This window comes from Calidris pugnax, unplaced genomic scaffold, assembly GCF_001431845.1.
Source record: "Calidris pugnax isolate Ruff unplaced genomic scaffold, ASM143184v1 scaffold40, whole genome shotgun sequence".
In the NCBI taxonomy this organism is placed as follows: domain Eukaryota; kingdom Metazoa; phylum Chordata; class Aves; order Charadriiformes; family Scolopacidae; genus Calidris; species Calidris pugnax.
The window spans coordinates 2,639,258-2,652,026 of record NW_015090796.1 but is presented as its reverse complement, the minus strand read 5'-3'; the positions used below and the strand labels follow the sequence as shown (position 1 = coordinate 2,652,026).

Sequence of the window (12,769 nt, the reverse complement as noted above, 5' to 3'; positions counted from 1 at the left end):
CTATTCTGGTTCAGTTGCTTCTGCCCATTTAGTCTCAGCTTCCAACTCTAAACTTAACCTTAATCTTGACGCTGCTGCCTTTGTAATCTCTCCTCCAGCCACCCTTACAGCAGAACCAGGGGGATTTTCTGTTGCTGGCTGAAATGAAAGCAGGACTGTTCATTATAGAAGAGTTCCTCTTGCCAATTTTGGCAATTAAAATGTTAATCTAGGTTAACCACCCCAGCTCCTTCTGGTCCCTAGAGTCAGACAGGAAGGCAGAGGGAAGTTAGCTCTTAAGGTGAGTTTAATTCAGGTAGGATATTATGCCATATCAAGATACCCAGGTGCAGGGAAGGAAGTCATAAATGGTTCTGAATAGGTGTTGTGTTTGTTTTGTTTGTGTTTTTTTTGTTTGTTTCCTGGTTACTCAGCCTGGCTACAAGGGGCTATTATCTCTACCCTCTGTCCAGAAATTACCTGTGTGGCAGCAGGGGAAATTGCGGGAAGAATTACCTGCAAAGAAGAGTGTCTGAAGTCTGTTAAATGAGTCCAGATTAATATTATAGGAGATGGTGGAGCAAGAAGGAGGTGGCATTCAGTTGTGTATTTATTGCAGATTGATGGAGAAGACACAGGAGACTTTTTTGACACATATGCAGCTGCATTTATACCCGATACAGAAACAAACCGAACAGTGTATATATCTGTCTGTGATGATGACCTTCCAGAGGCTGATGAGACATTCACATTTTACTTGACTCTACCAGTAAGTCTCAGTTGTTCAATTTATCTGTTCCCCAGAAAATGGTGGGTAATCTCATAAAAATGCATGGTCTTCCATAGATGCCAGTGTAGTTGTGCTGCTTGTGAGTCCAAGTAGAAACAGAACTAAAATTTGGAGACTAGCCAGGATGGTGCTTGCTGCTCTTTAGAAGGTTTTGCCATTCATGTGGGTTATCTATGTGATGATTCTGTGCAGTATGGACATAGTCTGACCCTTCAGCAGGCACTGTGTTCAGCTCTGGACACTTGAAGGTCTACTGGAGGCCAGAAGACTGAAATTGTGAACAGATTCTCACCCTTTCCTGTTTTGCTGCATAGACAGTAGCTGGAAGAGAAGGTGGAAGTAGCGAAAGAGAGGATGACTTCCAGTCCTCTGGAAGCAGAGGGTACATGAGACTTAGCCAAAACCAAACAAACAATTTTTAAAATACTTATAATTAAGTGCCTTCATATTGTTCTGTCTCGCAGGGGTCATGCTACAGGAGAAGATTTCTCATTCACTTTTTTTTAGCTAGCAGTTCATGACTTTTGATGTGAGTTCAGTAAAGATAAATTCTATTTTTTATAGCCAATTATTACATGATCCAGGGGACATTTGCAGTGAATGTACAAGTGCCTGTTTTCCCTTCCTTCTTAATTTGATTTGTAAACGTCGTACCTCATTTTCACAAGACTGTAGAGATTCGTTTCCTTTAGCTGGTATCTCAGCATAGTAGCTTCAAAGCATCAGTATTAGGAAAAAAAGAACAACTTTGGAGTTCTTGGCAGTGCTAAATGCTTGTGCCTAGTTCCTCTTGCTATGATGTCATTAATAGATTACCAAAACTATGATTCATCATTTACAAAGTTTGTTTCAAGCACTTTGGTTTTGGCTGTATTGAGTGTTTCCTCAGTAATTGAGAATTATTTTGGTGTATTCTATTGCTTTAAATAATTTCAATTGCAATTTATAATAAAAAGACATAAAGATTGTCATAGGCTAATATTTATTCTGACAACAAAATAAAAATGTGTATTTTTTGCCCATCACCATATTTAATATCTTATTTTGTTTTGTTAATTTTAGAAACCGTCTGCAAGGATAAAGCTTGGCTCACCCAAATCTGTCACTGTAACAATCTTATCAAATGACAATGCCTTTGGAATAATTTCTTTTAACATGGTATGCCTTTTTGTATGGTATATGTGAAAATGTTAGAAAGCATAACGCTGAAATTTTAAAAGATGCTGGTTAGTTGTTCAACTGAATCCCTGAAATCCCTTGAAAATCCCTTGAAAGTGCTGAGTTACATCTTTGAAAACATCTCTAGAGGTAATTCATACATATGTATGTAATTCATACATATATACAGCTTTAATACTTCTGTATGCTTTTTGGTGTTGAGACATAGCTTGAGATGCTCACACTTGGATGAATATCTGTGCTGCTCATCTTAGATATAAAGTTTTAAAAAGTTGTTCAGTCTCACTGCCCCTCATCTGTAATATAATATATTATGTATACAAATGTTAATATCTATTAATATATAGTAATATTAATATACTATGGAAGAAGTGAGGAGTTAAAGATGTGATTGGGAAATCTTGAGAATATTTACATTTTCACATCCTTAGTGAGCATTTTAATACTTAAATTCTCAAGCTGAGGGGACACTACCATGATATATGCATTGGATAACACCTTCTGTGACAAGACATTGGTGTGGCCCTGGTGGTGTGGAGGGTATTTGCAATAATACAGAGGTTTCACTGAATTTCACTGAAATTGTGAAGTTGTTGTGTGAGTAGAAAGAGAAGCTATAGCTTATCACCAGCATTATGGCAATACAATTTTTGTGGAGGACTTTTCCTGAAAAAGCACAAGAACATGAGACATTTTTAGCAACCCAGCACTAAGTCATGCTGGTCCCTGAATTAGTGTAATTCTTTGAAATCTTTCACCTACAACAGTTTGACAAGACAGAGTCTATTTACAGCTAGCTATCTAATAAATGACTTTTTAATGGAGAAAACCTATTTTTAGCTCCTATAAATACCAGTGCCAATATGGTAGTGCTTTGTGTATATTGACTATGTTAATTTACAAAACAACCCCCACCCTACTTGCATAACTTATGATAATTTTTTTTTTTTTAATCTGAAATCCTTCAAGCTTTTTATTAGCTGAACTAATTGGTTGCTAGGAAATGTGTGCCATCAGTGGACTGGTTTGCAGATTGGATTAACTTGTCTGTGGGAGTTTGGTATTTCTATGGTAACAGTTTCTTCCTTCTGCTGTGATATTTGATCTGTGCCTGATTGCCTGTCCCTTTTCTTCCTCATTAGTCTGCCTTAATCACGGTGAATGAGCCCAGGGGCAGAAATGAATTTGTGCCTCTCACTCTAATTAGGGAGAGGGGAACCTATGGGACGGTCATCGTAACTTTTGAGGTGAGTTCAACAAAAAGGCTTCATACCTTAGTCTATTGGATGAAACTGTAATGTATAAGAGCGTATATAAAAGTGAAAAAGGGGAAAAATACCTATGTTTATGTTTGTTAAATCTGTTTTGTAAAGTGGAAAGATATTACCTGTTAAATGGAGAATATTGTAATTATCTGTTTAATTTGAGGAAAAATTCAGAGATATTAGAGAAAACTGAGTATTCTCTGTCATTTAGGAAGATATTTGTGGCAGCATTAGCTGCTATTACTAGAAAACAATGTGTATTAAGTGTGTAAGAATGTCTTGTTTAATATTCAAATTTTGCCGATATGGAGCCTTAATGCTTGTGCCAAGTTTGGACATGAAAGTATGAGAGTTCAGTATTTACTGAAGTTCTGCATCTGTAAGACTGCAGTTTGATTCCCCAGAAACTAAACCACTCGTTGAATATTTAGACAGTTACTTACATACTTGCTTTGAGTGGGATACAGTTATTGCCTTTATTGTTTTGGTTTTTTTCTTACCTAGCTCCAATTCTAGTACATACTTTGAATAGAAATTCTTTCATATGGATATTTCTTTTCATTTGTCTGGTCTTATGCATCATCAAGGCTATAATCTAGACCAATCAAAATCTGAAAAGATTTATACTGGGTTTTATTACATTCTAAATATGGCATGTTTACTTAAAGTACAGAATGAGGTCCTCTGTGTCATTTATTGCTGATCTATTTGTTTTAAGGTCCAATAAATTTTGCTATCTGCACAGTTAATCAGGTCCATCTATCTCCCAGTGTAGTTTGTGTACATATGTTGAAAAAAATTTACAAGATTTTCTAAAAAATCCCACCCCATATTACCTTTAAGTGGCTTCCTAGTCCTCAGGTTACACTATTAAATGTAGTATCTCTCACAAGTCAAGATAAAAAGGAAAAAAAAAAGAAAAACAGTAACTGCTATTATTTTGTCTCAGAACTTATTTTGAAATACTAGTGATTTAGATTAAATTAGAATGAATACCCTTTCTGTTATGTGGAAAAGCCAATTAGGCATCAATAGACACCAGAGTCCTTATAGGCCTATATGGAAGTAGTTTTCTTCCTCTTTTTCTGGCAATATGTAATTTTTTCAGAGTGGTTATTCTGACTTACTCCATCTAGCAAAAAAAAGAGCAGATTTTCAGAACGGAATGTGTGCGCCTGTGTGCAGGAGATGACTGAATAGACTGTCATTTGCTATGCATGTCACACACCCTGTATCCATTATTATACTTCTACTAGGTCTGCATTCCTCTTTTGTGTATTTCTTATTGTAAAAATGAATCCTTTGCAGATAGAAGATGGACCAAACCCACCTGAGGAAGACTTTAGTCCAGCTAGGGGAAATATTACGTTTACCCCTGGGAGATCAGTGCTGATTTATAATTTAACAGTGCTTGATGATCAGGTAAGAACAAGCTGACTTCATATTTGGTTTGGATATGTAGAAGGTTAAATGCTGGTCTGCAGAGAGTTAGAGTCATAAGTCACAAAAAATGCTTGGTTTAAATGAGGTTAAAAATGCTTCTACTTAATAAAGGGATGTTAAATTTTGGCTCTCATTTTTGCTCCTTCTAATGCTACCTTTGTAATTCTCATCAGTGAATATTTTTATGTTCTGAACCTATCTTGGCTGCTCTGACTCGACCTATTAGGTGCTACTGCAGTAAATGTACAAATAATCAGAAACGCATTATATTATTTTTTTAGATGTAATACTGAGGTCCTTGTTGTACAGCCAAGGATGATGTTCTTGACCTAGATCTAAGATTGTATATTGGACTGTCCTTTCTATATTTAACATTTCTGTATTTCTTTTAAAGTGTGCTCTGCTTTTCCCTAATTGTATGCCGTGCAAATTCAGCTTATGTTTGCATAATGAACTCAGGCTCTCCTTTTTGTCATTATTAATTGTTTAGGCAAAAGGAACCCAATCATAATATTGCTGACATGTTGCCTTTTTGATTACGTCCTCAGTGATGCCTGTGCAGCTCCCCTGCCTTCAGTTAACAATGCATGAAAATCCAGTTTATTCTTTGTTAACTTGTTTGGCTCCTCATTCATGTGAAGAGCAGACTTGTTACTTTTGCTACTAAAGAAAGAATATCACAAATTGAATATTCAGAGGGAAAAGATAGATTGAAAAAAAAGTATATATTTATATATGTGTTTTAGGGTAGAAACGGATTTTTAAAACTAATTCTAAAAATAAGTAAGACTGTTGAAAGAAACGTTCAATCTTTTGAAGAGCATGAACACTAGGTGATAGTTAAAAATGTTCAACTTTTAGGTTGGTCTTTAAAAAAAAACATATGTTCTGAGTCTTTCTATTTTGCAGTAAACAAAACATATTATTCTATTTTTCAATTTGTGATTTTCACTTCTCTTACACATGCCTTTTCTCTTTTGGGCATGAGAGGGGAAATAGAGGCACCAAAATTAGTAACTTTGATACAGAAAAATTTAATGAGGAAATTCAGAAGAAAAAACTAATAGCCAAAAAGTGCTTGTCTCAGAAGTGAGAAACAAAGCAATTTTTTGCATATTTCTGTTAGTTTTGAAAAGTGGGCGTCTACATCTTTGTCGGTATTTTTAATGTTAAGAGACTGTGCCAGACTGGTGCATCGAAACATCTCTTTCAGATTAGATGTAACATTTCTGCGACTTATACTCAGAAAGAAATATTTAGGCTTTTTGGGAGGATGTGATGTGTTGTTTTTTTCCCTCTGAGAAATGCTCTCTGAGTTCCATTTTTCAAAGTTTGCTCTGTACTGGTCTGTTGGTCCACTCAGGGGAAGATGTTCACAGGCATACATGAAAGATTAATTTTGCATAAAAAACCTTTATTGGTGGTGATGATGGAATTCACAAGAATCCAGTGTTAGTCTCAGAACTTAGTTTGAGCTTTTAGGATCCGAAATTAGGAAAAACAACGAAACAAGTATTTTTCTGAATTGGGTGGCACTTTTCCTACAGAAATTAGGGGGCTGCAGATCTCATCTCCATAGCACCACATTTATAGTACTCTTATTGTATAAATTCACTTTTTTAGTGAAGCATAATGGAAACATTGTTAATAGAAAATGAAAGAGGTGAGGCAGCACTGGAAATCCTTTATACTGTTGTCTTTGAAGTTTGACTGGGTTTTTTTTATTGGTCAATCATGATACCGTTAAGAACTCCAGACTGTCCCATTTATAGGAGATACTAACATGTATCTAAACTACAATAAGACATTTTAACTGTCTCTTAAATGTATATTTGTGTGTTGCAAGATGGTCTATTGATTAGTTAACTGAATGAAACACAAGTTAGCATCTATTCTAAGAAGGTAAATAACTGTGTTGTAGCTCAGTATAGGAGAGAGTTGACTGAGAACTTCCAGATCTCATGTTGACAAAAACCCCTCCATCAGTCAACAGGATTATGCAAGTTTAAGTGCTAGGAATCAAGCAAGGGAGAGAATTAGCATCTGCTATAAAGGCGGTTGCATTCCCAATGTCTCAGCCCTAGAAAAGGATCTGAGGGTGGCCAATTAACAAATGAGTGTGAAAGAGAAGAAATATTGGACAGCAGGGTTTTTCAGAACTTTTTTAACTCGGTAAACAAAAGTGCATGAAAAGGATTTGTCAACTTTCTAACTGACTATTACCATTAACAAAAAATAAGTAATTTTGTCCTGGAATTCCTCTCAGAAGTAAATAATACTAGTTTCCAGGAGTCTGCAGCAAGGACGAGATGCAAAGATCTAAATAGTTTTTAAAGATTTACATTTCACCTATATGTATTAAGAAAATACTCTTTTATTTTTTCAGTTAAATACATTCAGGGGAATAAAATGTGCAATCCAAAGCAAAACTCTTGCCCTTAAGTTCTGTAATTTGCTGTTTTGTTATCTGCGGCATCAGCTATTGGAGAAGAAATACCAAAGAGTAAATGTAGTTTTAAGGACCCATCTTGTAGAAATGCCAAAACCTGATTAATTGCTAAGCACCAGAAAACACTTTCTCAGATCTGTGACAGAAATTTTCCCTGGGGATGTGGGTTTGAACACAGGAAATGTTCCTTTTCCAGGTGTATGGGAATGGATGGGCCAAGGTAGGTTGTGCCCATACGTTGTTCCTGTATTTCTGAGACATGCATAGAGGTTAATCAGTACCAACATCAGAAAATCAAGATGTAAATCTAAATAACTGGGAGAAACATTTGTTTTCGAGTAGAGGTGGCTTCCAAAAGTAGAGTCTGGATCTCCTCATAATCTTGACTTCGAAAGATCCATTTTTTTCTGATTCCTGCCTAGTTTTTATTTTGCTTTTGTTTGGCTTTCCACCCTTTTTCATATTGCCAGAGCACAGAAATGTGTTGTAGAAAATGGAAACATTCACTTTTGAGGAGGGATTTTCAGCCAAATTAAAAGCAAGACTTTTCTCCTGTTTGTTTTACTATGAAATGTTCTTTCAAGTTTGTATTATTTCCCTTTTCTGCAAAATATGTAAAACATATTACTCAGTAAGGGTGTTCTGCGTGTAGTTAAAATGTGAGTTACACCCAGTTGTTAATATTATTTTTCCAGATACCTGAAAATGATGAACTGTTTGTTGTTCGCCTGAGGAGCGTGGAGGGAGGGGCTGAAATCAACAGCACAAGAAGTTCCGTTCAGATTATCGTTAAGAAAAACGACAGCCCCGTGCGTTTTGTTCAGAGTGCTTATATGGTGCCTGAGGAAGTGGATGTGGTGACAATTCCAGTGACTCGTGGTAAGGATGTGAGTGGAAAATTGATTGGACCTGACGAAGATGAAGTCTCTGTCAGTTACGCCATCATAACTGGGGATTCAACAGCACACGCGCAGCTCAACGTAGACTTCCTCGATCTACAGCCAAATACAACCATTGTTTTCCCACCCCTAGTTCACGAAACGTATTTGAAATTTAAGATCCTTGATGATGCCATACCAGAAATTGCTGAGACCTTTCAGATTATGCTGCTTAAGGACACTTTGCAGGGGGATGCTGTTTTGGTTAATCCGTCTGTCGTTCATGTCACCATCCAACCAAACGATAAACCCCATGGAGTGCTATCAATCAACAGTATCCTGTTTGCTCAGACTGTTGTCATTGATGAAGACCAAATTTCAAGGTACTACAGATCTTCAAATCTAGTATCTAGTCAGCTTAAGAGATAATGTTTTGCATTGTTAAACATCTTTAGGATTTCACTGAAAATAATTGTAAACTCACTAGTGAAAATATAATATAAAAATAATAACAACTTAGTGTGTTGTTATTATTATCAACTATATCTACAAAGGTTTCAAGGAAGTGGCGATGTCTGATTATACAGGAAGCATTTTAATATTTATGAACTGTATGTAAAAACTGTAAATATTTAATCACGTTGTCAGAATACTGCAACCCCCTTAACCTAAAGGCAGGATCAGTGAAGTCGTGATGCTGCCACACACCCGTTCATACAAGTCAGAAATAGATTTCTGGCTTCCTTCCCTGGTAAATCTTTGTATTTACTATATATAGAATCAGTCTCTGGCTAAAAAAAAAAAAAAAGGTGTTGAGTGTCTCCCATGGTAGCTCATCCCCAGAGAAACAGGTAATGCATCAAGCTATCATACTATGAACAACTTAGAAACAATATTTTACAGTATGTAAAAACCAGCACTACAATATTCACCTTTGTTTCTTAGGCACAGTAAAAAAAATAAATGTTGCTTTCTAAATTTTTCAAAGTTATGATTCCCAGATATTTTTCTGGTAATCATGCACTTACCAGGTGCAGGAAACAAGACATTTTCAGTATCATAAATATAGATAACTTAATATTTGAGTACAGAGGCAAATAGTTCTTTCAGAATCATTATTTAAATGTTCATGCCTGACAACTGTATTTTGATGTAGTTTATAAAATGGTGTGGAAAGTTAATAGAGAAAAAGTTTTCTGAAATTTGACATGTATTTCTCGAGACAAATGTAAAATGTGCCAAATCTTCATTTCTCAGTATCTTTCTCGCTGTAAACAAAATAGGTTCAAACAAATATCTTTAGAGACATTACAGAGAGCTCATGAATAAGTACTCTAAGAAAAGTCTTAGATGTGTGTGATGATTTCACAGACTTTAAGCCCTGACTCAAATGTCATTTGCAGCAGTTAACATTTATTCCAATGAGATCTGTATAATTCTTTCAGGGAATCAACAACTAAGCAGGCCAATATCGATTATAATTTTACATTGTGGGGTTTTTATTTCCATTCAAACCCGTAGGTTTGACGGGATCACGATTGTGAGAAATGGTGGAACACATGGAAATGTTTCTGTCACCTGGGTTATCATCCGAAACAGCAGTGATCCCTCACCTGTGACTGCAGACCTCATTCCAGACACCGGGGAGATATGTTTTGATCAAGGAGAGATGCTGGTAACACTTCCTCTGAACATTATTGATGATGATCTACCAGAAGAGGCAGAGCCCTACATTCTGAAACTCTTAGCTCATACAATACAGGGAGGTGCGGAAGTCAGTGAACCATCTGAGGTAAGTTTGCTTTTGGAATTCTTTTGGAATTGGTAATAAGAGGTAATAATTAGAGACTTCACCAGTTTTGATAACTTTTGATAACATTGATTGATTAGCCAGACTGGCTAAAGGGTTTGAGCTTGAATATTGTAGAATCACAGAATGTTTTGAGTGGGAAGGGACCTTAAAGACCATCCAGTTCTATTTCTCTGGCCTTGGCAGGGACACCTCCCACCAGACCAGGTTGCTCCAAGCCCCCTCCAACCTGGCCTTGAACCCCTCCAGGGATGGGGCAGCCACAGCTTCTCTGGGCAACCTGGGCCAGGCTCTCACCACCCTCCCACCAAACAAGTTCTTCCCCACATCTCACCTCAATCTCCCTTCTTTCAGTCTAGAACTGCTCCCCGCCATCCTATGGCTCCCCTCCCCATCTCTCCTGGAGCCCCTTGAGGGACTGGAAGGGGCACTAAGGTCTCCCTGAAGCCTTTTCTTCTCCAGGCTGAACCCCCCCAACTCTCTCAGCCTGTCCTCACAGCAAAGGTTCTCCATCCTTCGGAGCATCTCCGTGGCCTCCTCTGGCCCCCCTCCAACAGGTCCACGTCCTTCTGATGTTGGTGGCCCCAGCGCTGGAGGTGGCACTGCAGGGAGGTCTCCCCAGAGCAGAGCAGAGGGGTAACATCTCCCCCCTCACCCTGCCAGCCATTTGAATATAAATCAAACAAATTCATCCTGAATATAGTCGTAGTGTATGGAGCCATATCCAAAGTATCTGGGTTATTATGGTGTACAAAGACAGACCTTTTTAACACGGTGGCATTCATCTTAGATTATTCCCAACATACACAGAGTTGCATAAATGCTGTCCTGAGTGACAGCTCGCGAAGAGAAGGCAGGAATGTTATTTTCCCTTGCTCACTTGCTGTCTTAATGATTATTGGAATGTCTTACACAGAGTAACAGCTTCAAGAGGAGGGGTTGGTGATTAAGACTGTGACCTCTGAACTGTTAAATAAAGGCTGGCTAGCGTTGCCGACAGTTCTGTGACTCAAGTCCCTACTTTGTCTTTCTCGAAAGCGGCTGGAACGAAACTCGGTGAATAAAACGAAATTTTTCACAATCTGAAACATTTCTAAATTATTCACTTTGGCTGCTGACCCAAAAAATCAGTAATTCAGAGCTCATTCTGGCACAGGGATGATGCATAGTGGGAAAGTTGCCACAGTCAGTGTTGCGCTGCTTGTGTACAAAGAATACTTTGGGGCTGTCAATCTGATTTCTCTCCCGAGTGCCAGCTCACTAAGGAGAAAAATGTATGGTGACAGTCAGGACGTGCTGTGGTGAAAGCATGATGGTGTAGAATAAAATTGTAGCATAGAGTAAGTGGTGCTGTTTTCTCTTTTGCAGCTTCTCTTTTACATCCAGGACAGCGATGATGTTTATGGCCTAATTAAATTTCATCCTCTGGAGAACCAGAAGATTGAAAGCAACCCAACGGGGCGCTTCTTATCCTTGAGTTTTGCAAGGGAGAGAGGAACAGTTGGAGACGTGCGGTTGGTTTATACTGCACTGTATATTCCAGCTGGAGATTTGGATCCCAGGAGAGCAAAAGATGGCATTCTAAATATGTCTAGAAGAAGCATTCTCATGTTTCCAGAAGGGAAAACACAGGACACTTTAAACATACCAATAAGAAATGATGCATTTCTTCAAAACGGTGCTCATTTCCTCATACAGGTATCTCAGTTGTGTTTTGGGGTGGGTTTTTTTAGCCCATGTAATATAAAGGATGTAATTTAGTTGTTGCTCCTTCACTTTTTGTGCAATTAAAATGATCCTACCTTTAAAAAAAAAAGAAGAAAAAAAAAGTAAAATGGCATGAGCTCTATAGCTAAGAAAAACTTTCTTATTTGGAGGCAGCTTCCATAAATATGCCATAAAGAGCTCTATTTCTAATCCTTATTTACTAATTATGCCATTTTAAAGAAATAGACTATTGTAACAGTATTTAACTGTGGAATTCAGCAAAATGAGATCAATGTTGCAGAAGTTAGTTACCTTTTGAGGCATCTGTCTGCCCCTTGGCTTCCAATTTAAACAAATTAAGGTTCTTTAAGTTGAGTTACAGAGCATGACAAATTTTAGAAATGACAATGAAGTAAAGGTAAATTTAGGATAGTCAAAAATGTATTCTCTTTCATTTATATATGAATTTGGCCATAGAACTTAGAAAGGACTTTTTTCCAGTTTTTCTGTATCATGTTCCTTGTTCCCTTTTTGGGGTTTTTAACTCTTTTGTTTTTCTATCTGAGTTTGTAAGAAGGGAACTTCTGTCATTGCGTATTAAATTTGGCTAGAGGAGACGGCTTTCATTTTTCACTGGAGAAAACCAAGTTTGCTTACATTTTATCATGACATTGTTCAGATTTACTGCTGTGGAAGATCCTGGGCATTGTCATCGGTATTGGTTATTATTATTTTCTCATCTGCAGTTATGACTGCCCCATAATCTGTATTTGCTGTGGTAAACTGTGCCATTCTGGTCATCTGGGGTGAAGGGCCCAGGTAGCGATCTCGATACACAAAGGGATGACTTGGCACATCCAAAGCACAAATCAGAGAGGCATTTCTTAGTCCTTTAGAGGCATTTCTTAGTTCCTTTTAATATTTTAAGTCAGACATCTTTAGAGTGTTCAAATGAAGATGAAGATGTTGATATTAAATCAATAGATTTGAAATTTGCTAGTTTTTTCTTTAACTTGCAGTGTACTAAAGATGTATTAATTACTTCTGGGACCTTGAAAAGATTTCTTTCCTCCACCTCCTTCTTCCTGCATTCACTTAAAAAAAAAAAAAGGAAAAAAAAATCCTTGTGAGAATTGTAATACTGTTTTACCAGGATGCATTTTTTGGCATTCACAGTTAGGTAGGGAGTTGCATTCTGGAGTACTATAATGGGTTGGTAAGTTTTACACCTGCACAGGTCTGAAAGATCTACAGAAGAACTGAAATGTC

At 37.3% G+C, this 12,769-nt stretch overlaps 1 protein-coding gene across 1 annotated transcript in view; it reads left to right on the top strand.

Annotated features, from left to right (window-relative positions):
* Positions 1-12,769, top strand: part of ADGRV1 (adhesion G protein-coupled receptor V1) — a 277,476-nt gene that overhangs the window by 1,312 nt on the left and 263,395 nt on the right. The window contains exons 2-8 of the mRNA XM_014936880.1: positions 599-748; positions 1,832-1,927; positions 3,091-3,195; positions 4,522-4,635; positions 7,801-8,366; positions 9,505-9,775; positions 11,162-11,491. Coding sequence (XP_014792366.1) covers positions 599-748; positions 1,832-1,927; positions 3,091-3,195; positions 4,522-4,635; positions 7,801-8,366; positions 9,505-9,775; positions 11,162-11,491 — 1,632 coding nt within the window. The remainder of the gene's footprint in view (positions 1-598; positions 749-1,831; positions 1,928-3,090; positions 3,196-4,521; positions 4,636-7,800; positions 8,367-9,504; positions 9,776-11,161; positions 11,492-12,769) is intronic.